Source organism: Cryptomeria japonica, chromosome 5, assembly GCF_030272615.1.
Source record: "Cryptomeria japonica chromosome 5, Sugi_1.0, whole genome shotgun sequence".
NCBI lineage: Eukaryota > Viridiplantae > Streptophyta > Pinopsida > Cupressales > Cupressaceae > Cryptomeria > Cryptomeria japonica.
In genome coordinates, this window is record NC_081409.1 from 812,411,031 (window position 1) to 812,437,421 (window position 26,391).

The following is a 26,391-nucleotide window of genomic DNA, read 5'->3' on the forward strand; positions in this document are numbered from 1 at the left end:
GGGTAGGTAAGAAATACTAGGGGTAGGTAGGAGAAATAATATAATATTCCACAAGAGGTGGATGACCCACCGAATGTGGAGTGTAACAGCAAAATAAGACCACAAAAGGTGGAATTTCTCCTACAAGCTCTATCCCTATGTGCACACTTCCCTAAGTGTCTCAAATCCAAACTACGAAGAGATGCATTATCCTAAGTTAACTTAAGTAAGTGTAATAATATCCAAAATGAATATTTATTTACACCAACACTTTCTCTTATCTTCTTCTCTCTTCTTCTCTTCCTCTTTCTTCTTTTCTTCCTCTTTCCTCTTCTCTTCTTCTTTCCTCTTCTTCTTGTTTTTCTTTTTCCTCTTGTTCTTTCTCTGCTTTCTCTTTGTCATGTTTCTCTTTCCCAGCTTGTTCTTTTTCAGGAGTGACATCCTCAGTATCTGATGCATCAACATCAATAGGGTCAATTTATTTTGTCACTCTTTCTCCTTGACTATCAAATACCTCATCCGGTTTGCTTGAGGATAGGTCAGGTGCTTGATCAGCCTACTTAGTAGCTTCAGATACTCAGTGCATTATGACAACAACTTTAGCATGTATGTGTGTATCCTTTTCTACTTTAGAAGTTTTACCTTCTAGTAGCCTAAGTCGCCTTCTTCTCATAAAGAAAATGCCTTCGTGTGTATCCATAATTTCAAATAACTCAGAATTTGAGGCATCAGGAAAGTATTGTGCAAAAATTTTCTCCCTAATCTCTTGTTCTTTTTCAATGGCAATGCGCCATTTATTATCTAAAGAATTATACAAAGAATCTAGTGTAACTAATCTAATCTCAGATGGCGACTAATCATTAATACATAAGTATTTAATGACTTCCTATTCTACCTCCTCTTTCTCACTATCATTAAATTCATCAAAATATTCTTTTAAATCATCAAGCACTTTCCTCCTAATATTCTTTATTGTCCTCTGACAATGTGTCATTGGTTTATAAGAGGAAATATCTATATTTACCGGTGCAGAAGTTGTAGGTGCATTACCAGTAGACTTCGGCTTTTTGCTTGATTGCCTTGTCTTCTTTGTTTGAATCTTCGGTTCAGTGTCCTCTAACCCCGATGAGTGATTCATGGATTTCGACTTCCTCTTGAATACCTTTGCTGGAATAATCTCAGGTTTCTTCTTAGCTAGTGACCGCTTGGTCACTTTCAGACTGGTAGAGGTAACCAGTGCAGATACCGATGGCACTGCTTTGCCCTTTTTCTGTTTTGGTTCCTCAATCGAGATTACCCTCTCCAAGTAGGTACTGGTTCTCTTTTTCTTTGCATCCAGTGGTGAGGCAAGTAGGGTGGAGGCATACCCGATCAACATGTCATTCACCACTTCATACCCCATAGGTTCAACTACTTCCTTTCTTGGTTCCACAACTTCCATTATGCAGTCATCTATCCTTATTGTGAATTAGATGTCATCTTCATACTTCTTCACAATATCACCAGATATCCTCATTCTCTGGCTCATCTTTCACTTGAATTCATCAAAATACTTATTCAGAACCTCAGGATATATAGTTCCCACTACTTGTAGACTTTCCTTAATTTGTCTGGAAACCGGTAGGTCAGTAGACCATTGAACATCACCTACTCCAGGGAAATAACCCTGAAAGTAGAAGAATAAACCGACCAGAAGTTGGCCAAACCCAAACCTTAGAGAATTTTCCTATTTAATGGACTTCAGATTCAACAGCAATTGCTTCTATAGACAGGTACATAGGTCAAATGTAGTGTCTTCCTTGATCATCTTGTAAGCAGCATTCACTGCAGCAGCAGGAATAGAATTCATTCTGCTAGCATAAAATATCCGATAACCAATCACCATGCAAGCATATTTTACTAGATCATCAAAGATAGTGTTGACGGTCATCGCCCGTTGGTCACTCACAGAACCGGTGAGCTTTATCATTTTAGTTTTGGTGACCTTCTGTAGAGCTGGTACCTCTCCAATATTGCAAAAACCGGTGATGACATAAATTGCTTCCGGTGTGATGTCATGAGTCCACTCAAGATACATCTTGTCACCATGCACTCTGCTAAGGATGATGTGAATATGTTCTTCTGTGAACTCTTCCAGAAAATATACCGCATTGTGCAACTTCATCTTCTCAAGGACACTATACTCAGGTTTGATCTTCTTGTCATCCCCACAGAACAGACTTAGTTGGAAATGAATCACGAGGGATCCTAGGTCTTCCAATTTACAATCTATATACCATGAAATATCTCCCTCAACAATAACTTTGGTGGGTATTTGAGATAGGGCATTGTATTTCATTCTCTTTTGAAGAAATTTGGCTGAATCTACAAGTGCACTAGAACTAGAGTGTGATGCAGAAGCCATGATCAAATGATAAGTAAGAATTTTGGAAAATACCTTCACAAATTGGAATTTAGGTTTTCCAATGTCCCGCACAAAACACCACTTTGGTTGCAAATTTGCCGCTTAGAGCTCTTCATTGATTGCTTGAAGATAGTTGCAAGATTTCGCACAAGATTTCATCAACTGCTAGACAAATCGCTCTGGTTGCTCTACTCTTGAAAAAATCTTCTTTTGAAAACAGATAAGTGAAAATGATGACGAAAACCCCTTTTAAACAAACTCTCAGCAACCATAATAAATGCATCATCGCTAGGGCACAAACCCTAATTTTGCCTTTTACCACTTCAAATCTTCTGCCGACTGATAGGTAACATATACCGGTATAGGTCTTTACTGATATAAACCGGGGGTTCAAAATATTTCACTGATATGTTTCCCCTAAGCTTTTATGAAGCTTGGTTTGCCAGTTCAGAGACTTCCACACTAGGTGTAGAAACATGTTCATCTTGTGCTTCTCCTTCTGATTTCTTTTTCCAAGTTTTATTCATATCAGCTTGAATGGTTTCAAAATCAATCTTCCCTTCTTGAGTGATCGGTATATCAATGGATAGGTTCTTTCTCAGTCTGCAAGTTCTGGCAGTGTGTTCTGGTTTGTTGCGATGATAACATACCATTCTAGGTGTTCTCCATGGTCTATTATTCATACTTCTATTCTTCCTTATGCATATTGCAGCAGTGTGACCGCTACCACAACAGATCAAACAAGTTTCTCTCCAACTAGTAGCTACTTTATAACCACATGACCGATGGTCATAGGTATTGTACCAGTTGGGATTCCGGTTCACAGGAGATTCTGGAATAACTCCTTGAGTCCTTGGAGGATATCTCCCAGTGTTGTGCAAAACTGACCTGCATTCAAATGCTCTATGCCCAAACTTGTTGCATGCATAACAGTTTCCATTGAATCTATTAGATCTAGGCATATTGTTTTGAAAATAAGGAAAATTGTTGTAGGCCTTGCTTCTACACACATTGGCAGTATGTCCTTCTTTGAGACAATTAAAGCAAACAGGTTTAAATTTTTGCTTACCTTTATCCTTGGATGTCAGTTGCTTCTTTGATGCTTCAACTTTTGTTCCAGAGGTCTCGCCTTCCTCATATCTAGAGAAACCAAGTCCAGTGGTATTCTTTACTGGCTTTCTCGATTCTAACTTTTGCTCTAGCTTAGCAGTACTCTGATTGAATTTGGTAAGTATCTCCTTTGACTCGGTAAGTTCCTTGGAAATAACACCATTGGATTCCATCAAGGTCGCAATTTCAGAAATAGCCATGTTTAGTTCACCTTGCATTTCTTCTTTTTCCACTTTACTCTCTTGGAGATGAGCGGTAAGGGTACTGATTTCTTGCTTCAGCTCGAAGATCTCATGATCTTTGTCTTTTACCAGATCTTTAGCTTTCCTTTTGTTCTCAAGCTCTTGACACATTCTAATAGTCAGTCCTTCCAACTCTTTTCTCAGATTGTCTTTAGATTCATTCAATTTTTCAACTTCTTCAACTAGGACATCCATGTCAGCTTCATCAAAAGAGCTATTTTTCAGTAAGTTCCATCAGTTTCTCAACATGCTCTCTTCTTTTGGCCAAAGAGGCTTTATACTTGACTTTGAGTTCATCATAGGCTCTCTTAGTCTGAGTGAGACGATGAGTAAGTTCCCTCACACTATATTCCCCCTTATCTCCTTCCAAGTGGTTAGACTTATAGAAAGGTTGGCTCTGATACCAATTGATGAATACTAAGAGGGGGGTGAATTAGTATGCCAAAAAATACTGTAAACAAACTTTTAAATAGTTTAGCAGATAACTGGTACAACAAATTCACTAATAAATCGGTTAAGATAAATACAAACCAAATAGAAAATAAAGCATTCACCCACAAGAGCACAATCACCATAACATGAGATATTTGACGTGGAAACCCAAATGGGAAAAACCATGGTGAGCATAAACTCACAAGTAACTATCTGCAGAATAGAAACCAGGTTGGTTAAGGTCAGACCGGTTAAGGTCATACAATGTTCTTCACCAGAACAGATCCTATTAGGAATCTAGATCTTTGTTAGGAGATAAGTCCTATTAAAGACTACCTTGTTAAAGGATTTCAAATCCACAGTTGTGAACCACCTTGTTAGAGGATTTAGAAAGGCTTTGCTGGGCCTACCCGATTAAGGGTTTCAGACTTGTCGAAGATGTGAGTAATCAACAAGTGAATGATCTAGATGCTAGCACAATATGCTTAATTAGATCCTTGACAACTCGTTGTTAATGCATTTCAGCATTACTTCAGTCTTCAATATATTCACACTCCATCTCTTCACACAAACCTAATCTTCTCTTCAATTATTGCACATAACCTTTTCTATCACACATGCAAACCCTAGACATGATTTCCTTATAAAGGAAACTGATTTCATGTTGGTCCAATAGAATTAGACTACAAGTCCTAGGTACAGTGCATCTAGACACATTTGGTAACACAACACAAAAACACCGCCAAAGTGTCGGTGGATGATAACTCATCACACATTATAGTAATACCAGTTGGTAACTCATCATAGAGTAATACGGGTTAATACAATATATCGATTATCAGTTGTCAAAAATGAAGACTGGTAGATCATAGTGTTTCGATCAAAAGTTAACTACCGCTTGGCTCCTTTGTACCGCTTGAGCTCCTCGAACCACTTGGAATCCTCATACTGCTATGACTAGTAAACCATTTTTTGCAAACACTGATAGTCTAAAGACTATACATTCAATAATACACAATACCGGTTGGAGAAATTACCAGTTGAGCATAACTCATACATCAAGAAAGTGTGTGTCCATCAATGACAATCAAAACATCATCAAAATGCCAACAATCATATGGTGTTATTAGGGGTCGTATGGTGTCCTAAGGGGTCATATGGTTTCCTATGACCTCTTAGAACATCATAGTCATGTGATCTCTTAGGACACCATATGACCCCTAACAATACCATACACCTTATATGGTGTCTTATGACCCATTAGGACACCATATGACACCTTAGGTGTCGTTAGGGGTCATATGGTGTTCTATGACTTCTTAGGACACCATATGAGTCCTTATAACACAATATGGTGTCTTTAGGGGTCATATGGTTTCTTAAGGTGTCATATGGTGTCCTATGACCCTTTAAAACACCATAAGACTCCTAACGACCCCATATGATCCCTTAGGTGTCATTAGGGGTCATATTGTGTCCTAAGGGATAAGACCCCTAACGATACTATATGGCCCCTTAGGTGTTGTTAAGGGTCATATTGTGTCCTAAAGGGTCATATGGTGTCCTACCATATGAGCCCTTAGGACACCATATGGTGTCGTTAGGGCTCATATAGTGTCTTAAAGGGTCTTATGGTGTCATGTGACCCCTTAGCACACCATACGACCCCTAAGAACACCATGTGACACCTTAGGTGTCTTTAGAAGTTGTATGGTGTCATAAGGGGTCATATGGTGTTCTATCACCCCTTAAGACACCATATGAGCCCTTAGGAAACCATATGGTGTCTTCAGGGGTCATATGGTGTCCTATGACCCCTTAGGATATCATACGACCCCTATGACCCCTCAGAACACCATACGACCCCAAACAACACCGAAGCATACAACCCCTAATGACACCATATGACACCTTAGGTGTCATTAGGGGTCATATGGGGTCCTAAGGGGTCATATGGTGTCCTATGACCGTTTAGGACACCATATGATCCCTTAGGACACCATATGGTGTCGTTAGGGTTCGTATGGTTTCCTAAGGGTTCATATGGTGTCCTATGACCCCTTAGGACACCTTAAGATGCCTAACGACACTATATGACCCCTTAGGTATTGTTAGAGGTCATATTGTGTCCTAAGGGGTTATATGGTTTCCTATGACCACTTAGGACACCATATGAGCCCTTAGGAAACCATATGAGCCCTTACAACACCATATGGGATCGTTAGGGGTCGTATGGTGTCTTAAGGGGTCATATGGTGTCCTATGACCCCTTATGATGCCATATGAGCCCTTAGGACACCATATGTTGTCGTTACAAGTCATATGGTGTGCTAAGGGGTTATATGGTGTCCTATGACCCCTTAGGACACCATATGACCCCTAACGATGCCATATGACCCCTTAGGTGTTAGGGGTCATATTGTGTCCTAAGGGGTCATATGGTGTCCTATGACACCTTTGGACACCAGATGATCCCTTTGGACACCATATGATGTTGTTAGGGGTTGTATGGTGTCCTAAGGGGTCATATGGTCTCCTATGACCCCTTAGGATGCCATATGACCCCTAGGTGTCATTAGAGGTCGTATGGTGTCCTACGGGGTCATATGGTGTCATGTGGTCATAAGACACCATATGACCCCTTAGGAAACCATACAACCCCTAACTACACCAAACAACACCATCCATTGGTGTCGTTAGGGGTCGTATGGTTGGATGGTGTCGTTAGGGGTCATATGGTTTCCTAAGGGGTCATATGGTGTCCTATGACCCCTTAGGACACCATAAAACCCCTAACAACACCATATGACCCCTTAGGTGTCATTAGGGATTATATTGTGTCCTAAGGGGTCATATGGTGTCTTATGACCTCTTAGTACACCATATGAGCCCTTAGAACACCATATGGTGTTGTTAGGGGTCGTATGTAGGTGTCGTTAGGGGTCGTATGGTGTCCTAAGGGGTCATATGGTGTCCTATAACCCCTTAGGACACAATACAACCCCTAACGACACCTACATATGACCCCTAACGATCATGTATGACCTCTTAGGTGTTGTTAGGGGTCGTATGGTGTTTTAAGGGGTCATATGGTGTCCTATGATCCCTTAGGAAACCATACAACCCCTAATGACACCATATGATACCTTAGGTGTCGTTAGGGGTCGTATGATGTCTTAAGGGGTCATATGGTGTCATGTGACCCCTTAGGACACCATATGGTTTCATTAGGGGTCGTATCATGTCCTATGACCCCTCAGGACACCATATGACCCCTAACGACACCATATAACCCTTAGGTGTCGTTAGGGGTCATATTCTGTTCTATGACCCCTTAGGACACCATATGAGCCCTTAGGACACCATATGGTGTTGTTAGGAGTCGTATGGTATCTTAAGGGGTCATATGGTATCTGATGACCCCTTAGGACACCATATGACCCCTAACAACACCATATGACCCCTTAGGTGTCATTAGGGGTCATTGTGTCCCAACAGATCATATGGTGTCCTATGACCCCTTAAGACGCCACATGATCCCTTAGGACACCATATGTTGTCATTAGGGGTCGTATGGTATCTTAAGAGGTCATGTGGTGTCCTATGACCCCTTAGGAGACACCACATGACCTCTTAGGATATCATACAACCCCTTAGGTGTTGTTAGGGGTTGTATGGTGTCCTAAAACCCCTGATGACACCATATGACCCCTTTAGGTGTCATTAGGGATCATCTTGTTTCCTAAGGGGTCATATGGTGTCCCGTGACCCCTCAAGACACCATATGATCCCTTGGGTCACAATATGGTGTCATTAGGGATCATATGGTGTCTTATGACCCCTTATGACATCATATGGTGTCGTTAGGAGTTGTATGGTGTTCTAAGTGGTCATATGGTGTCATATGACCGCTTAGGACACCATATGACCTCTAACGACACCATATGACCCCTTAGGTGTCGTTAGAGGTTACATTGTGTCCTAAGGGTTCATATGGTGTCTTATGACCTTTTAGGACACCATACAATATCGTTAGAGGTCGTATTATGTCCTATGGGGTCATATGGTGTCCTATGACCCTTTAGGACAACATATGACCCCTTAGGACACCATATGACCTCTTAGGTGGTGTTGAGGGTTATATTGTGTCATAACAGGTCATATGGTGTCATTCATCCCCTTAAGACACCATATGGTGTCATTAGGGGTCATATGGTGTGCTTAGGGGTCATATTGTGTCCTAAGGGGTCATATGGCATCATATGACCGCTCAAGACACCATATGACCCCTTAGGTGTCATTAGGGGTCATATTGTGTCCTAAGGGGTCATATGGTGTCCGATGACCCCTTTGGACACCATATGGTGTCGTTATGGGTCGTATTGTGTCCCAAGAGGTCATATGGTGTTCTATGACTCCTTAGGACACCATATGACTCCTTAGGACACCATATGACCCCTTAGGACACCATATTGTGTCATAAGGGGTCATATGGTGTCTTATGACCCCTTAACACACCATATAGTGTCGTAAGGGGTCATATGGTGTTTTATGACCCCTTTGGATGCCATATGACCCCTTAGCACACTATATGGTGTTGTTAGAGATCATATTGTGTCATAAGGGGTCATATGATGTTCTATGATGCCTTAGGACACCATATAACCTCTTAGGACACCATATGGTGTCCTATGACCCCTTAGGAAACCATATGACCCCTTTTAACATCCTATTGTACGACATGACCCTTTAGGACCATATGATGTCCATATGGTGCCCTAAGGGATCATATACTATTCTAACACATGTGTTACCCCTTACGACCCCATATGACACCTAACGACACCATGTGAACCCTCATAATACCATATGACCACTACCTAAAATATTAATAATATAAATTTTAATATATACATTTATATATTATTGTATTAATATATAACATTTTTATTATATATTAATATATTGAATATTATTATATTAATATAATAATATTCAATATATTTAATATATTGTATATTAATATATTTATATATAATATATTAATATTGTATTAATATATTAATATATTAATATCAATATCATAACTTGCTAGAATCGGAAGTCGGATTTTATCGGATATCCGATATTATTCGATATCCGATTTTTATGACATAAATTTCAAATTTTCAAATTTGGCTCGGGAATGCTTTGGGATTTAGCTTGGAAATGAGGAGCCTGGAAAGTCAATAGAAAAAATGTGATTTTGAGTATTCTTTGATTTTCTTGACTTTGCACTGGTGGCTGACGACTTTTTTTTTAGCGAAAATTTGATAAAACGAAAAGGGTTTTTTAAGGACATTCTCAATTTTCCAATAATATAAGGATTGTCTTATTTTGACCTTAATAAATAATTATTATTTATTTTCTAATTGAATTCTGACTAAAGTCGTGATTGATAGGCTGATTGAAAAACACACGTAACTTTCAAATGGTATCACATTTTTTGAATCTGGAACATGCGTCACATTCTATGCTTCGTCTACTATAGGGAAAAAAATTGAATTTCATAAAGTTTGGACCAAGTTAAGGTGGTCAGACGTAGGAGTTTTTGAAATTCTAAAAAGTTGTAGTAAAAAAATCATAGTTAATTATTTACTTCATAAAAAAATACAAAAAAATATGTGTCACATCTTGACATGAGTCTATTACTTATATTATAAATCTTATAAAAAAAGTATTATGTTTTGATTGTGATTAGGGTGGTCAGACATACACCTACTTCTTCTTTTTTCCTGAAATTTTAGTACCACTGTATTGAAATTTCAAAATTTCATCAAATATATATATTTTGTTTTTCAAAAAACAACTAGTAGCTTAGAAACTACATTCAATTTTCTACAGATTCTCTTCTTACATATTTTTAAAATAATGTTCATAACTTACTCAAATTTTCATGTCAAGTTGCATAACTCTGATTTTCTGAAATTTCATTGTCACTTTAAGGGCCTATTTTGGCACACCATGATCCTACACATAACCTGTAACATAACCCCAAAGAATTACCACACCCAAGCACATAAGTTAGATAGCTTGTTGGTGCAATGAAGCAATGAGAGACTCCAACGATCTCCTTCAAATGATAATAGTATAATAACAAGATGTCATTGTAGCAATAGCAATTGTGAAAGATAATGTAGTGTATTGGGAGTGAGAAAATTGTAAGGGAATATTGTAAATGCCAAAGAGAGTTGTTCAATAATGATAGCAAGTTGGAATGAAGTTCAAAAGATGAAAATTAAGGAAAATGAGGAGGTTTTAGTAATAGAAAATGACCTTGATGGCAGTGTAGGTTGGAAAAGGTATTACACTATAGAAATGAAGAAGTGTAATGTCCCAACAACATAGTCATAGATATTTGTTGTATGCTAGCATAACACAAATGTTTGTGCAATGTGCATACATTTGGGCAAAATCTAGACCTAATAGTCAAGGAATCAAGCATGCAAGGTGGAAAAGGTTGCCTCATATCAGGATTAAGGTTTGAAAAGCATAATTGTCTTAATTGTATAGCTAAAGGGAGGGCTTATATAATGTGAAATTGCATAGGGTGCAATTTATAACATTGCATTTTCCCCCCACTTTAGTGAGCATAACTATTTGAGAGGTAATGTGAGCTTAAGTAGAGAGAAAGAGTTGAGAATATTATACCCAAGATACGAGTAGAAAATATAGTCTTCTATAAATGCGGAGTTTCGCCTAGGGAAGAGACCAAAGTCGATCTTACATGAAGATCATTAAGATGTATCACCATAAACATGTTAGCTATAGAAAAACATATTAGGTGAACATGAAAATTCTACATCAAAAATCATATAGACACAAGACAACACTGATATGTATGGGTAGAAAATTGTGTTATGGTAGGGACCATACAACAATCCAATCGACATGTGATTGTTGCAAACTACATTATAGGGAAGTCACAAAAAACATACATAGATTGATGGTATAATGAAAGAATAAGGATCCAGTCAACTACTGAGAGGGGGGGGTGAATCAGTAGATAGAAAACTGATAATAACTTCTACCAATCTCAAAATCAACCTCTCAAAGAAAACTCTAAACTGACAAGTTAAATCACTCAACTACAAATGCAATATCACTGTTAGGATAAATCGGTTGACTATTATAGCCGATTAACAATAAACAACTTGAAACTCACAAACATCCAAATACTTTACTGACACAAGTAAAACCTCATTTCAAATTGTTGTCGGTTAACATAACATATCAAAGTGGATTACGCAGTTAAGCAATTCAACCATAGTAAACATAACCACAAAAACATTCACCACTTGACACAATATTTTTGACGTGGAAACCCAAATGGGAAAAACCATGGTGGGGATGAATACCCACAAGTATTCTGAACTCTTTTGAAGTTCGCCCTGTTAGGAGCCAAGCCTGTTAAAGCTTTACAAAAAGTCCTGTTAAGAACAGATCTTGTTAGGGACCACCCGATTAAGGGATTGACTATAATGCCCTATTAAAAGTAATACCCTGTGAGGAGTAACCTCGATAGAGGATTTGAAATCCAAGCTAATGGACCACCTGGTTAGAGGATTTGAATAACACTAAGCTTATCAGAGCTTACCCGGTTAGGGGATTTTAACTACTGTAATTGTTAGATAACAACAAGGGTTTGCTGATCTGTTTGAATAACACTACACTTGCTTGTTCAGATCCTTTTCATGCTCCTATCTGCCTTTACACAAACTGCAGATACATCTTTTGGTTCAGCAACCACACTCAACTAGAAATTTTCCAACTCTGAAACAAAACAACTCATCGACCTTATAAACAAATCAATAGGTCGGTAACACAACAAAAACCTAATTATCTCATAGAGATTACAAACAAGTCATTTCAAGTATGACCATTGGATTACATAACAATATCTGCACATCATTCAAGATAGCCTCGACCACTCCTTGGTCACCACTTCGAACTCAGTAACTCATCACGTGGTTTACTTTACACGCAATATACTTTCTCATTCCCAAGTCAAAAATCATTATCTCAATGCGCCAAAAACACTTTGAAACTCTTCTCATACAATATGCATACGTGTCATAATCATTACCGCTCATCATTATATCATAAACCAATATAACCAATTCACCAAACTTGATCGGTTAGGGTTTATCATATCAATAGGTAGGGTTTACCGGTTCAACTCTCCAATGCTTAGCAATACTGGTTCACTCCACAAACTCACCTACCAGTTGCAGTTCCTTTCACTAGCTCTTCCTACCGGTTACAAAACAACATTATAACAACATCTTTACCGGTTACAATTGACATTAATGACAACATAACATTTCATTAATGCAATCTTCATGCAAATGCCAACATAGATGTGCATAAAGACAAAGTCTAGTGTGTTTACCCAATGCTAGATGATTATGTCTCACCCACAACAAAAGCTAGGGATGAGGTTGCCTCAACATTCTAATCTAGTAACTCTTATGAGTCAAGGGTCAATGATTATGTGAAGATAGTTGGGAATACCAATATATCATCTAGAGAATCAAACATACACTTTTCTAAAGAGTAATAAGGTAAGTTAACAACAAGTTGCAAAATAGGAGCCACATCATTAACATGTGGGAGAGGGACTATTAAATTTTTTGGAGAAGGTACAACCTTCTTCAGATAAGTCTTTTTGTCTAGCTATAGAGGCCAAATGTGTCAATATTTGTTCTTCTATGGTAAAAATTTTTACTTTGTTTCCAACCTCCTCATATTTGTTTGTTTTGGTGTTAGTCCCTTATCTAGTGAGGACTGTGGTTTTCTTTTTTGATTTTATTTTCTTTTTAGGTTTGATCTCTATTATTTATTCATCCCTATAATATTCTTCAATGGATGTGTTAGAGGATCACATGTCCATCCATTTACAATGTGTTACTCCTTGTCGTGGCATTCTTCAAATTACTTGGGCTCCTTTCTATGAGTCATTAAAACTATTTGATGATGTTTTAATGTTTTGAAAGAATTGCCTAACATGTTCACAATTGAATAATGTATGATTTTCATCTCCACATAAGGGACATTTATTCTTCTAGTCCAATCCCCAACATTCATATGCATATGACCCATTTTACCATAATCAAAGCATGTAGCATTGTTTCTCCTTTTGATATTTCATCCTTAGCCTCTTCATTCTTTGTAATTGAATTGTCAACTATCCTCAATGTATTCCTATTGTGAATTTTGCTACATGTCACAAGCATTCCTATTTTCTTTCTAAGGAGTTGTATGTACTATCCATTATTTCTTTCATCTGCATTGTAGTTGTGAATATGGAATTCTTGATGGTAGTTATTTCCTCTATTCTAGATTGATGACTAGTAATGTAGACAATCTTTTATCAAGTGGGTATCCCATTCTCAATAAATGGCATGGTATGTTGAATTATTTTTATTAGTTTTGACCTCCACATGTAGTGCAATGGTAGTTATTTGTCCTTATTTTTTAGGATAGTCATTACATACATGACCTTCCTGAGAACAATACATGCACCAAATCTCTTTTGGTTTATGTGGCTCTTTTGCTAGAATCTCGTTTAGAATTGTTAACTTATAAATTGATAGTTGGAATTCCTTTAATGTCACTTTTATTTCATCTTTCTTTGATCTTCTCCAAGGTTGTGCCTCGATCCAATAAAAATTTGTGATAAGGTTTGTGTGGGACTCAAAGACTCTTCCATCCAATCCAACCCTAATATCCTTTTTAATCTAGAAATGAACTATTCAATCTTTTTCTTTTGTCAATGGTTCTTCTAATTTGTAGAAAAATTATTTGAAACTTTTATTATATGCCTTAACAAACTTATTTTCTCTTTGCACTAGTTCTCTAATTTTACTTACACTTTCATAAGGAACAACTGAAGTATCAAAATTTACTAGGAAATAATCCTAGATTTCATCTAGGTGCTATTATAGCTAGGATATTTTTTCATTGTACCAATCTAATTCTTCTTTTCTTTATGAAGGCATGAAGTGCAATAGTCTCTTCCTCTCTTCTATAACACATCTTCTTTCTCATAATGACTCGAATAAATATACATGGTTGATGGCTTCAATAGTGTCTTGGCCAAAAATAGGTATCTTTATTGAGGCTTCCATCTTATCTAGTTTCTTCTTAGATTTTCAGATTTGAGGGTTCTACTTTTCTCTTTATTGATTCTATGGACAATATAGGTCTTCTCCTCTCTTCTTGTATCTTTCTCTAGTTTGATGTCAAAGAATTTGGTTCCCAAGATGTCTTCCCAAGTGATATCTTGTGTTGTCTTTGCTTCTTTCTTTTCCTATTCCTTTGTTAGTTGTATTTCTTCTACTGATATTCTCCTACTTTTATATGGTTGTGGGCATGGGTATTGGTCGAGGAATTGTGATTCTTCAAAGAAATGTTTCATTATTTTATTTGTAAGAGACATCTGATTAGTTAATGATTGTAACTCTTCGTTTCCTTCTTTATCTTTTTCCTCTTTTCTTAGTTTCCTTATATTAACTAATTCTTCCAAATATCCATCATTTAAGGGTAAGACCTTTTCAAGAGTTTGCAAAAATCCCATGAATTTGTCATTAAATTTGATTTTAATAAAGGTTAAATCTAGTTTTTTAGAGTTTGTGGGAGACTGTGATAGGGCAGGAGTCTCTGCACCACTACTTTTCCCTAACAACAATCTCTTAGATCTTCCATATTTTTAAATAATTTTCTCTAGATTGTTCAATTGTCCTTCTATCCTATTTTGACATGAAACTAAGCTCTTTGGGGTTTTTTTCTTTCATTCCCATCTTGTCTTTTTCCTTCCTTCTGATAACACCCACCTTGACACACTCAACAACACTCCCATTGGTGCACTCTAACCTCAATTTTTTTGTGGTCTCCATTTCCCTACAGTATATTTCTTCTCTATCCATCATCTATTTTTATCTTCTTTCTATTATGATTGGGCTTTCCATTGTCACTTTTTTTCCAAATTCAATTTCCTCCTTGATTTCTCTTGTATGATTGTTGTCTCTCTTGCAATTGATGTTTTTGGTTTGGGATTTTATTACTCCTTTATTATGTCCCATGTTAGTTATCCAACAAATTTAATTATCAATCACATCTCTTCATGGTTCCCTTCTAACCTCTTCCCCTTTCTATTTCCCATCCCCTTGGTGCCCAAATTCCACTCACATGGTAGATTTTAAGAGGATAGTATCAAATATTTTCATATTTCTTTTTATCATCCCCTTATCTCTTCTATCTTGTATATGGTTTGAATTTAATAATATTCCTTGCTATCCTTGACAAGACCTAGCTAGGGTCTCAACAACAAAACCAATGATAGCGAGAAATCTAGGGACATAGACTAGATTTTTGAGCTCCAACGAATTTCTATTGTTGTAGTCTTACACTACGAACTTAGTCATATTAAGGAATATAAGGAATCAGATCCAAACAACTTACTAATTAGTTAATAGAATATAAAGAACATACACAACACATATGAATGAGAAAAAACCCATTTTACAACAACACATAACATTAAGGTGAAGGAAGTTTAATAAGCTCAACCTCAAATCTATTGGAAAGAGGCTTAACACAAATTGGATTCACTTCACCTTATTTTAGTGTTGAAATTGATATTGATAATGTAAAGGGTATGAAATATGATTAATGGTGTGAAATTGATAATGATCGACATAAACAGATAGTTTCAAAACACATATGCAGACATCAAGTACAAATATAGAAATGGGAAGTAAAGAGGAATGTGTGTGAAATTTGAGCTCAAAAATGTAGGACAAAGGGGCCCTAGATGACCCAGTGCCAAATTTATTAGATGAAGATATCATAAATAGATTCAAGATTAGGATGTCATTCTAAGTATCTCCCTTAAATTTTGTCAAAAAAGTGTTGGACAATGGGACTAGCCAACCTTGTCCAGCCTTTTTTCGCTTCTACAAAATCTAGTTCTATGTCTCAGTTTGCACTTTTTGGATTTGTATTTGTTGTCCAAATTAATGTTAACTATACACATAAAATGAAAAAAACATTGTTTGTTGATAGCAGTTTGCCTACATCGAACCTCAGGTTTGGAATTAACCCTATGATGAAGGAAATAGAAAATAAAAAGTGTACCTTTATGTGGTAGAGGCTAGATGTGGAATTGAAATGCTTGTCTTAAAGTATTCATGTAAAGGTTGATGTTGTCATGTAGGGATTCATGGATGTCTTCATAATAATTTGGTCTTGGATACCATTTTGAATGCTTGAAATTTTAATACTTGACCTCTCCTTCAATGCTCTAATGATGCTTGAATGCTTGCTCACTTGAATTTGAATCAAATTAGAAACTTGTGGAGAGATGTCTCTGTATGCGGGAAAAGTGGGTCGATAGAACTCAATATGTGGAAAACGGAGCTCAAAGAGGCTTTGCTCACACACCCACATGACTTCTTGAAATATGGTCATTTTTATATGTCTATAGTCTCAAATGAGGGGATAAGACTTGCTTTTATACCTATCCTCATGAAACGTGTTGAAAATAATGAAAAAGTCAACATCGAAAATCATTTCCCACTCTACCTTTTATGACCATTAGAGGGTTCAAAATTGGGCCCTATTAGTATAAACAAGGGCGTTAGGTGTTATTGTCGAAGAGGACAAGGACATTAGGTGCCCTTGTCTCGTAAATCTAGGTTGAACAAAGGTCTAGTGATCATAGCAGAGAATGAAGATCATAGATTTGGTATTGGTGTGAGCAAAATCAGGAAAAATGAAGACATAGAGGGTAGAAACACTAAAGTGAGGCCCAAGTGAGTATGATATTTTATGCACATATACAATTTATGATGTCACACCTTCAATATATATCCCTATATTTACTCTACTACTAGTGAATGTATCTTACAATATGTTTATATCCTCAAGATGGGATGTAATCCATACTTAGCACCCCTAACCTATGTGTTATGTTCTAATTGTTGTGTTCCATGGCCTTGACATGACAAGATGTGGTGTGATATATGGATGTCTCTATGTTGTGTATTTCTGGAAAAATAAACACCTATTTGTCATTCCATTATATTTTAAGGCTCCTTAAGTGGTAGATGAATTTTTAAAAGAATTGTTTAGTCGACATGGACTACCCAAAAATATAGTTATAGACATGGTGAATCATTTTTTAATTTATTTTAAAAATAAATGTTTCACTCGGGAAGCACACAGGTCACACCTAGTAAAAACCAAATAAATGGGATTTAGTATAAATTATAAATAAATATATTGAGGAGTACTTGAGAAATTAAATTTGAAATTAATAGTCATCATGGGTCAAGTGGCTACACTTGGGAGAGTAATTTTACAACACCTCTTATCATTTTCCCATTAGTATGCCCCTTTTAAAGATTTACATGGATATGATGTTTTAGGTTTTGTTGGTCTAATAGTCATAAAAATAGGGTACCAAAAATTGGTGGTTTGATTAATCAAATCTAGGATATCTTAGGGTCATTCAAAGACAATCTGCAAAGATCTCATTAACAATAAAAGTTTAATGCAAACCAAAACCTTATAGAGAGGTCTTTTTAGATTTGTAACATTATCTATTTAAGGTTGCAACATTAAAGGTAGTCTTCCCTTAAAAGAAGTGGAGTTGAGAAACTCAAACCAAAATTTTATGGACCCTACAAGATTGCGAGGAGGATATGAGAAGTGGCCTATGTGTTGGAGCTTCTAGAAAGCAATGAGATCCATAATGTAGTGCATGACCCTTATTTGAAAAGTTATCTTGGTCCACATATTATGCCTTTAGTGAACCTACCATCACTAGATAATGAGGTCAAGTTGATTTTGGAGCCTTAAGAAGTGATAGGTACAAGGATTAAAAATCTAAGATGGATAAGCATTACAAAATATCTAGCTCATTAGGAGAACCAACTTATTGAAGACAATCACTTGGGAAGGATTAGAAATCTTGGAACACCCTAATTTTCATTTCTTGAGGGAAAGCAATATGGGGAATGATATATTTGTAATGAAGTTCCTTTAAAATAAATCTGTATGGAAGTAGAAACCCATTCTTTTCTCTTTTGGTAAGTAAAGACTAGTTAGTTTCCCCTCTTGTCCCTATTTTGCTAAGTGTTGAGTATATTTTATGATCTTCTATATCTAATCTTTTATCATGGTTTTGTACATATCTCAACGAGAATGCCTTTACCTAACTCCCTGACTCCTGTCAATGCTATTTTTCATGTGGTATCCTTGGCCCTTAGATTCTGACATTTTTATCTTTTTATCAATTCACCTCACCATTCCTCTGCACAACCTTAGGATGTCATTAATGTAGATTTGATTATGTGACTTCTCTTAAGGTTATTTTTACTACATGAGAAAAATTTATTCAATGGATTAATTGGTACTTGGAACATTAGCATTTGCATATAATGAAATTTCATTTTTTGTGATAGTTGTAGCCTTGTGACCCTTAGACCATAAAAAATCTTATCTTTTGTTTTGTGTGGGAACTCTTCAGACCACAAATCTAATATTTTATCAAATGTTAGTCATGTTATTAAGGGATTGAGTCTATTTATTATAAAAGCTCTAATATCTATTACTCAAAGAACATGTTATTTAGAGTGCCAAATTTGAGGTGAAAACCCTTAAACCTATAGTGAACTAGAGGATGTGAACCCTTTGGTTTATATGTCCAAGATAAAAACTGTAGGACCCAACAAAGAAACCTCACTTGGTGATCAAGAGGTGACTCCATAGTTATAGATCTAATATGTGTTGCATTCAATATGTTGGTAAACTATTGTTAATGAATTTTCAATTAATTTCAAAGTTTTTTATTGTTCTTGCAACTACCGTTTTATCTATTCCTTGTATTGAATTATCAAATATGATGCTCTAACATTATTATTGAGATTGAGAGATTTATCAAGATTTCTTTATCTTCAAAAAGAATTGAGTACCAATAATGTTGCGTACCTATCATTTACCAAGATTTAATTATTATCTAGGATGATATTTTTAAATTGAAAGTAAATCCTTAAGGATAAATATTAGGGTTTTGAAAGAAAATCTATAGGTTTGTTAATTTTTAGTAAAAGTATATAAACCCTACATGTTATTATTTCATGATAGGCATTGGGGTTATTACACTATTTATTCAACATATTCAAAATTTATAGTTTTATTCAATGAAATGCTTCATAATTATAGTGATAATTTTGTAATTCTTAGGACAATTTCACCATCACTATGATGTCATGTCTATTGGTTATTTATTTTGTTGTGACACGAGGAACATAACATAGAAGTGAATGATCATGTTTTGACATTCTAAATTTCTCAAGGAAACTTCTAATGCATGAGAAAGACTTCCATCATCCTTTAAAGGAGCATTGAAAAGATAGAGAAAAGGTTCAAGAGTTTGTAGCATTAATATATATGCATCTTGTAGAACGGAAAACTCGTTTGTACTTTGATAAACATAAAGAGTAAGTTCATGGTTGTACCTTATAACTTATTTTCCAAATGATATATATAAAGTAGACAAGTTGTTGGTCACTAGCTAGTTTCTCCTCTATTTAAGAAGCTTTCCAAGGAAAATTTGGGTGTCCATTATTCATGTATACTCATTTGTGAATGATCTATAATTGTTGCAAAATCAAACACACTTTTATAGAATAATTAATTTCTTAAATGAATCAAACATTAGAAATATAGTGATCTTTAATTCTAGTTAATTATATTTTGATGAAATGATAAATCAATTCTCTAAGTATTTAGCCATTGTTGGTTCCTTGATTCTAATATTTAAGTAAAACATATGATATGTTTGCGCGAGTAAGAATCCATGAGAAATCAATAAATTAAAAACATCAACTATATACATTACTATGACATATTTCCATGTCCTGCATTTAAAAATAAACTCTGAAACCATACTATTGTGTGAAGAAATACTTATGTACAACCTAGTTTTCACTTATTTAAACCTTAATTTAAAATGTTGTAAAGAGAAGATTCACAATGAAGACTTTCATTTGCCAAGTTTCAAGATAATGTTGCCCGTAGATAGTCTCAACCCTCTTGAAGACATCTTCTGTCTCTTGTCATGACTGTGGTGCCCTTGGCAAGCTAGATTTTGGAAAGTTCTCTCACTTGAAACTATCTCTACTATTGATGCTCAACAACTTGTCAAAGATCACACGAAGGGTGCTCTTATTAACTAGGAGCCTATTGATGATGGTTTTATCCCTGATGATATACAAGATAAACCTAATGACTATGATCTCGCTCCTACCATTGTTATTCTTGTCTCTTAGTAATTTTATTTATATCTATTATTAATTAAGCTCTACTATTTGAATGTTTTCATATTTTATATGAATTTAATCCTCCACAAACTTTGAGGATATACTTTTCTATCATATTTTTAATAATATATCATAATCTTTTTAATTAATAAAAAATATACAATTTAGTCATTTAAAATATAAAAGTATAATTAACCACATGTGTGTCAAAACATAAAATTTTCCTTGGGTGATAAAATGTAGCTAGCATAGCTTTGAGTTTAAGCAATGTTAGTGAATAAAAATGGCCTTACAAATGAGATATGCCTTTTCAAATTCTCTACCGCCGCCGACGCGAAAACTTTATCTAGCACTCACTTGCCGCCAACACCCCTTATAGGTCCACGTGTCAACAAATGACAGCTAGGCACCGCTATCCCTATAAATTCCCTGTACATTTAACGATTCGCTTTCCATCAGAATTTTCTCAAAAGCCTCTGGTATTGCAAAAGTAAAGCAGAATCTTTAACTCTTCTCTTCTGTGGATAATTTCATCACGGAAAATCGCGGCTCTTCAACATCTGTACATCGTTTTTAAGGTGACTCATTTTTGTCCCTGCTAAATTTAGCTTATGATCGGTTGGTTTTTCCCATCTTAGATAGGATGATTTTTTTGTTATGTATTGTTGCTTTTCTGTTTTAATGTAGCAAAAGTTTTTAATGTTATTAAAATCTTTCTGATATTTTTTTTTGAGTGAAAAAGTTCTGGATCAAGGGTTTTACAGAGTAAATTTTGACTAAAATTTGAAGATGGCGGGCATGGATCAAGCCGGGGGTAATTTTGATGCAAAGAACTATGACAAAAACATGCAGAATGTGTAAGTAAATTGACCCAAGTGTGTATTTTTGGGATTAATCTGTTTTGAGGGTTTTGGTGTTTTTTAAGGGTTCAGTGGGCTTTTAGATTTATTGCTATGTCTGTTCTGTTTTGGGGTATATTTAGATCTATTGGATAATTGGATTCTGATTGATGGAAGCCCGTATATTGTGTGCATGAGATTTCGGGGAATTGGAGTTTTTGTTTGGAGAAAGAGATAAAAATTGATTTCACTTTATTGATAAGCTTCAGAACAATTTTAGTTTCTCATTGGTAAATTTTCTTTGTGAGGCTCTCGCTTCTGTCAAAGTGTCCCTGACATCCTGAATATTGCCAATATCAACTCTTCTAATATCTAGCTGGAATTGAAACCCAGCTCTCTGTTATGATATCCCCAATGATTTACTTCTCAAGCTCAATGCATTTTACCTGATTCTCCAATTAATTTATGCCCATCAAATCCTGAGTATGTTATCCCCCAATTTGAAAATATTTGGCACAATCCATGCCTTTCTTATTAGACTTACGGAAATGAGTGAAATTGTCTTTTCATATTGTTTCTTTAGTCTTACAATTATTCGCTGTTTATTTCCTTTATTAAAGTTTGCATGTTTTGTTGTTTCCAATTTATAGCCATCTTAGTTTTTTTTTGCGTGGAGCGCAGTTTGTCTCATCAGAAACTACAGGAAATCTTTGGAGTGATCGGCATTGAAACTTTCCCATGCAACACCTGAGTAACTGAGTTAAAACGCCACCACAGTTTTCTGGATTTGTTCTTTGGAGGCTCTTCGTATCAATTTTCTTTGAAAGACTTAAGCAGACAGAGGTTGCCTTTTGTAAAATTCCAAAAGTTCCATAAAAAATCTGAGATGTTACCGTAAACTTCTTGTGTCCATAGTTTATGAATCTTTAGTTCATAGAGGTCTCATTTCATTTATTCTATGTAGTATTTGAACTAGTGCTCAAATACAAAAAATTTCAATTGTCACCTTTTGTGTTAAATTTATTCAGAAAGTTAGCTATTCAATCTTCTGTTGGTATAAATCTTCTTTTGCTATTTTTTTGACCAGTATCTAAATTTTAAATGGTACATTTTTCATATCCAATTTACTACTTATTTCCCAATTTTGTTGTTCGTAGGATGCCTGGTAGATTCAGAAATGGAATCTCAACAAATAATTAAAACTTATGAGCTTCAGTACATGATCTTGATCCTTTCAAAGCAGTTGTTTGTGTGCCATTTAATTCTGTAAAGTTTAATTGATGCTAGCAGTCCTGTTATGTTAGTTAAAAAAAGCAAATGTGCGCTGTATCTTAAGAAGGGTTGAAAGTGTTTTAGTGAAAAAAACTGAGAAGAAGTGCCTAATGCGGGTGCAATTTGGTTTACATTATGCTTGTTGCAGCCTTGGAGGCGAGGAACTTTATTCTACTTGGGAAGAAGTTCATGATACTTTTGACTCTATGGGTCTTCAAGAAAATTTGTTGCGAGGAATTTATGCTTATGGTAAGTGGGAATATTCAAGGGACATTTGTTGCACAGTTGCTTCATTTTGAATGTGTTGTCAAAACAGTTTGGCTATGTTTACAGAAGTTTAATTAACCAGATGCTAACTTTGAAGCGCTGACTAAATTGTTGCATGATAAATTATAGTGCCTAATGGGTTGGTGACGTTGGTCTGTGATGGCCTATGCCAATTTAGACTGAATTAGAAGGTTTTGGATGCTTAATTACATCTATTTACACATGATCCACAGGTTTTGAGAAACCATCTGCTATTCAGCAGAGAGGTATTGTTCCTTTTTGCCAAGGCCTTGATGTTATCCAACAAGCACAATCAGGAACAGGAAAGACTGCAACATTTTGTTCAGGAATTCTACAACAGCTGGACTACAATCTCCAGGATTGCCAGGCACTAGTTTTGGCACCAACTCGGGAACTGGCACAACAAATAGAAAAAGTTATGAGGGCACTTGGTGATTATCTACAAGTAAAAGTGCATGCTTGTGTTGGAGGAACAAGCATCCGGGAGGACCTCCGTATTCTCCAATCTGGTGTTCATGTTGTTGTGGGGACACCTGGCAGGGTTTATGACATGCTCCGTCGCCGTGCCCTGCGCTCTGATTATATTAAAATGTTTGTTCTTGATGAAGCAGATGAAATGTTGTCACGTGGATTCAAAGATCAGGTAATCTTAGAGTTAAATTTCTATATTATTCATAGGATGCTGGATTAAGTCTTATTGTATTGCATTTTTTTAAAACTCTTTTTATTTTGTTCATTAATTGATCCCTTGTTCTCTCAGATATATGATATTTTCCAGTTGCTTCCTCAAAACCTCCAAGTTGGTGTTTTCTCTGCTACAATGCCTCCCGAAGCCCTGGAGATTACAAGGAAGTTCATGAATAATCCAGTCCGGATTCTTGTGAAGAGAGATGAACTTACTCTAGAGGGTATTAAACAGTTCTATGTCAATGTGGACAAAGAGGAATATAAGCTTGACACATTGTGTGATTTGTATGAAACACTAGCAATAACACAGAGTGTGATTTTTATCAATACCAGGAGAAAGGTTGATTGGCTCACAGACCAAATGAGAGCTCGTGATCACACAGTGTCGGCAACGCATGGTGATATGGATCAGAATACTAGAGACATCATTATGAGAGAATTTAGATCTGGTTCTTCCAGAGTGCTGATTACAACTGACCTTTTGGCCCGAGGTATTGATGTGCAACAAGTTTCTCTTGTCATCAATTATGACTTGCCAACACAACCAGAAAACTATCTCCACCGTATAGGTCGTAGTGGAAGATTTGGTAGGAAGGGTGTGGCAATAAACTTTGTCACCCGGGACGATGAGAGAATGCTTCAGGATATACAAAGATTCTACAATGTGGTAGTTGAAGAACTGCCATCAAATGTTGCAGATTTGATATAAGATGCTGCAGGTGATGTAAATTTGTGTTATGTTGTAAGGACTTTTGGGAACTTAAAGTTGGGAGGATCTGTTTAGTGTGTGGAATTATCAGTATTTCTGGGGCCTTATTAACTGAACGTTTTTGTAATAACTAATATCTGATGAGGGAGATCCTATGTAATCTATTTACTTTCCCTCAATGTTTTTTTTATGTTAATACTCATAACACGAGTGATGTGTCACGAATACTTATAAAATTCTATGTATTGTACCAGTTAAAATGTGAATTTTAAACGAATGTCCATCATCTCAATTGTGTGGTGATCATAGAATGACTTTTATTGAAGTAGGTTGTGTATGCCCATTGTAATGATATTTGGTCATTGTCAAAAACAGCAGATTGTGTTTGTTATTATAGTTGAGTTATTTTTGTTACTGGATTAATGCCTTTGTGGATGCATGTGCTTTGAAATAGAAACAGGGATCTTGTCCTGAGTTAATCTTGTACGAGAAAGGAAATGCTATATGATTTCTCATCATTGTCAGTTACATTCTATTAATCTTTGAATTGAAAGTAAATTTGTCTGCAATCATGTGTATTGCTTCTTGTGTCAGTACACTTATTATGGGAAATGTTCATAACATTGCGTGTTTCTATTGTGCTTCTAATGTCAACATGTGAATGGTTTTATTGTTGGTTAGTTCTTTGATAGACTCATTAATGAGGCAGACCCATTGATAAAGTAGCTAAAATAAATTACATGTTATATGGGTATTTCAATGTAAACTAATGGTTAGTAAAGGGAGATTTCCATTTTGTAACACCTATTGATGGCTTATGTCTACAACCCAATGAAGACAACTATCTTTATAAATCCCGAGTGGAATCCAACAATATTGCATTACTTTTTCCTTGTTACCTATCTTCTGAATTTTTATATTCATAGCTAGATTACTTATTTGACAGGTAATATTTTTGTAAAAGGAAAAGTAAGAACATCCGAACTTTTGAATGAAATCAATTAGATAAATCTTTTAGAGGAGACAAACTGGAAAATTTCTTTTCTTCTCGCTTTTTGTTTGCTTGTATTTTATGCCGGGATTAAAAGACTAATAGGAACAATTTAATTATTTTAAATGAAGATTTATTCCCTTTTCTTATAATGTTCATACTTCTAAAAACAATTTCAAGAGATGAAGGATATTTGTAAGTTGGAATCTCCACTATACAGCAAAGTTTGCAATGTGAAACACCTAACCATAGAATAGCTTAGAATAAAATTTATAACAGAATGAGTTCCAAAAAACTTGGGGTGATATTTGGAAGGTGTGCTAACACTTAAGTGACGATGTACCAAAAAAAAGCTGTATTGTAGAGTGGCTTAGATCTGTGCAGAAGTCCAGGGATGCCTTTTATATGCCTTTTTGAAAGGAAAAAAGGGCAAGTACTGAGGCTAAGGGTTCGCTACACATTTTTTACACTGGATCAAGTTTCTACCTTGACTGCTAGGCACATTCACTAGGTACCCATAATAGTTGGCGAGTCCTGAGTAACTGGAGGTTACATCACATGAGGAACTTCCCCAGCCCAGTCGAAGAGTAAACCCCCTAATCAACTCATCTGTGTGCCAGGCAAAGGGATTTACTTTAACTGGGCTGTTGGCAGAATGATGAACGCATTCTCTTTCACAAAACCTGTAACTTTATTTGTGGTAATATTTGCTCTCTTTTCAGCTCTCTGAATGCAATAACTTTCCATGGATTGACTGCTAACCAGAAGCCTAAAAATAAATGTGTATCATCCTGCTCAGATCAGGGATACATATCCATGAATAAATATAATGGCTGGTGTGTCTTATCTCTGATATGTTTATACTTTTAGTTGTGATAGTCTGTGCTTGCATTTATCTTTTCTACCAATATTTTCTACGAAGCATTAAAATTTTCTACGAAGTATTAAAATTTATTATGGCTTAATGTAAAAGAGGCATTCATCTGTGTGTATATACTCAAATCTTTAGACTAAAAACAGCACCCAATTTGAGCACAGCAGACGAGATTATATCAACAACTGAACCAAATC

The 26,391-nt window shown here is 35.8% G+C and overlaps 1 protein-coding gene across 5 annotated transcripts; it reads left to right on the forward strand.

Moving 5' to 3' along the window:
• Positions 1–20,956: 20,956 nt before the first annotated feature.
• LOC131042392 (eukaryotic initiation factor 4A-1) lies at positions 20,957–24,621 on the forward strand. 5 transcript variants are annotated; one of them, XM_057975688.2, is made up of 5 exons: positions 20,957–21,112; positions 21,277–21,391; positions 22,794–22,894; positions 23,146–23,576; positions 23,694–24,621. In XM_057975688.2, the coding sequence occupies exons 2-5, from the start codon at positions 21,324–21,326 to the stop codon at positions 24,327–24,329; spliced, it is 1,236 nt and encodes a 411-aa protein (XP_057831671.1). In that variant the 5' UTR covers positions 20,957–21,112; positions 21,277–21,323; the 3' UTR covers positions 24,330–24,621. The 5 variants fall into 5 exon arrangements, with proteins under 5 accessions (XP_057831671.1, XP_057831672.1, XP_057831673.1 ...); XM_057975689.1 differs by having other exon boundaries at positions 20,960–21,112; positions 21,289–21,391; XM_057975690.2 differs by having other exon boundaries at positions 20,968–21,112; positions 21,299–21,391.
• The last annotated feature ends 1,770 nt before the right edge of the window (positions 24,622–26,391 follow it).

What these genes read in the sequence shown, in the direction of transcription:
- LOC131042392 (XM_057975688.2), top strand. Translation starts at nt 21,324, where the DNA reads ATGGCGGGCATGGATCAAGCCGGGGGTAATTTTGATGCAAAGAACTAT. An exon ending in GACAAAAACATGCAGAATGT is followed by an intron (nt 21,392 to 22,793) that starts GTAAGTAAATTG and finishes TGCTTGTTGCAG; the next exon opens with CCTTGGAGGCGAGGAACTTT. An exon ending in GCGAGGAATTTATGCTTATG is followed by an intron (nt 22,895 to 23,145) that starts GTAAGTGGGAAT and finishes CATGATCCACAG; the next exon opens with GTTTTGAGAAACCATCTGCT.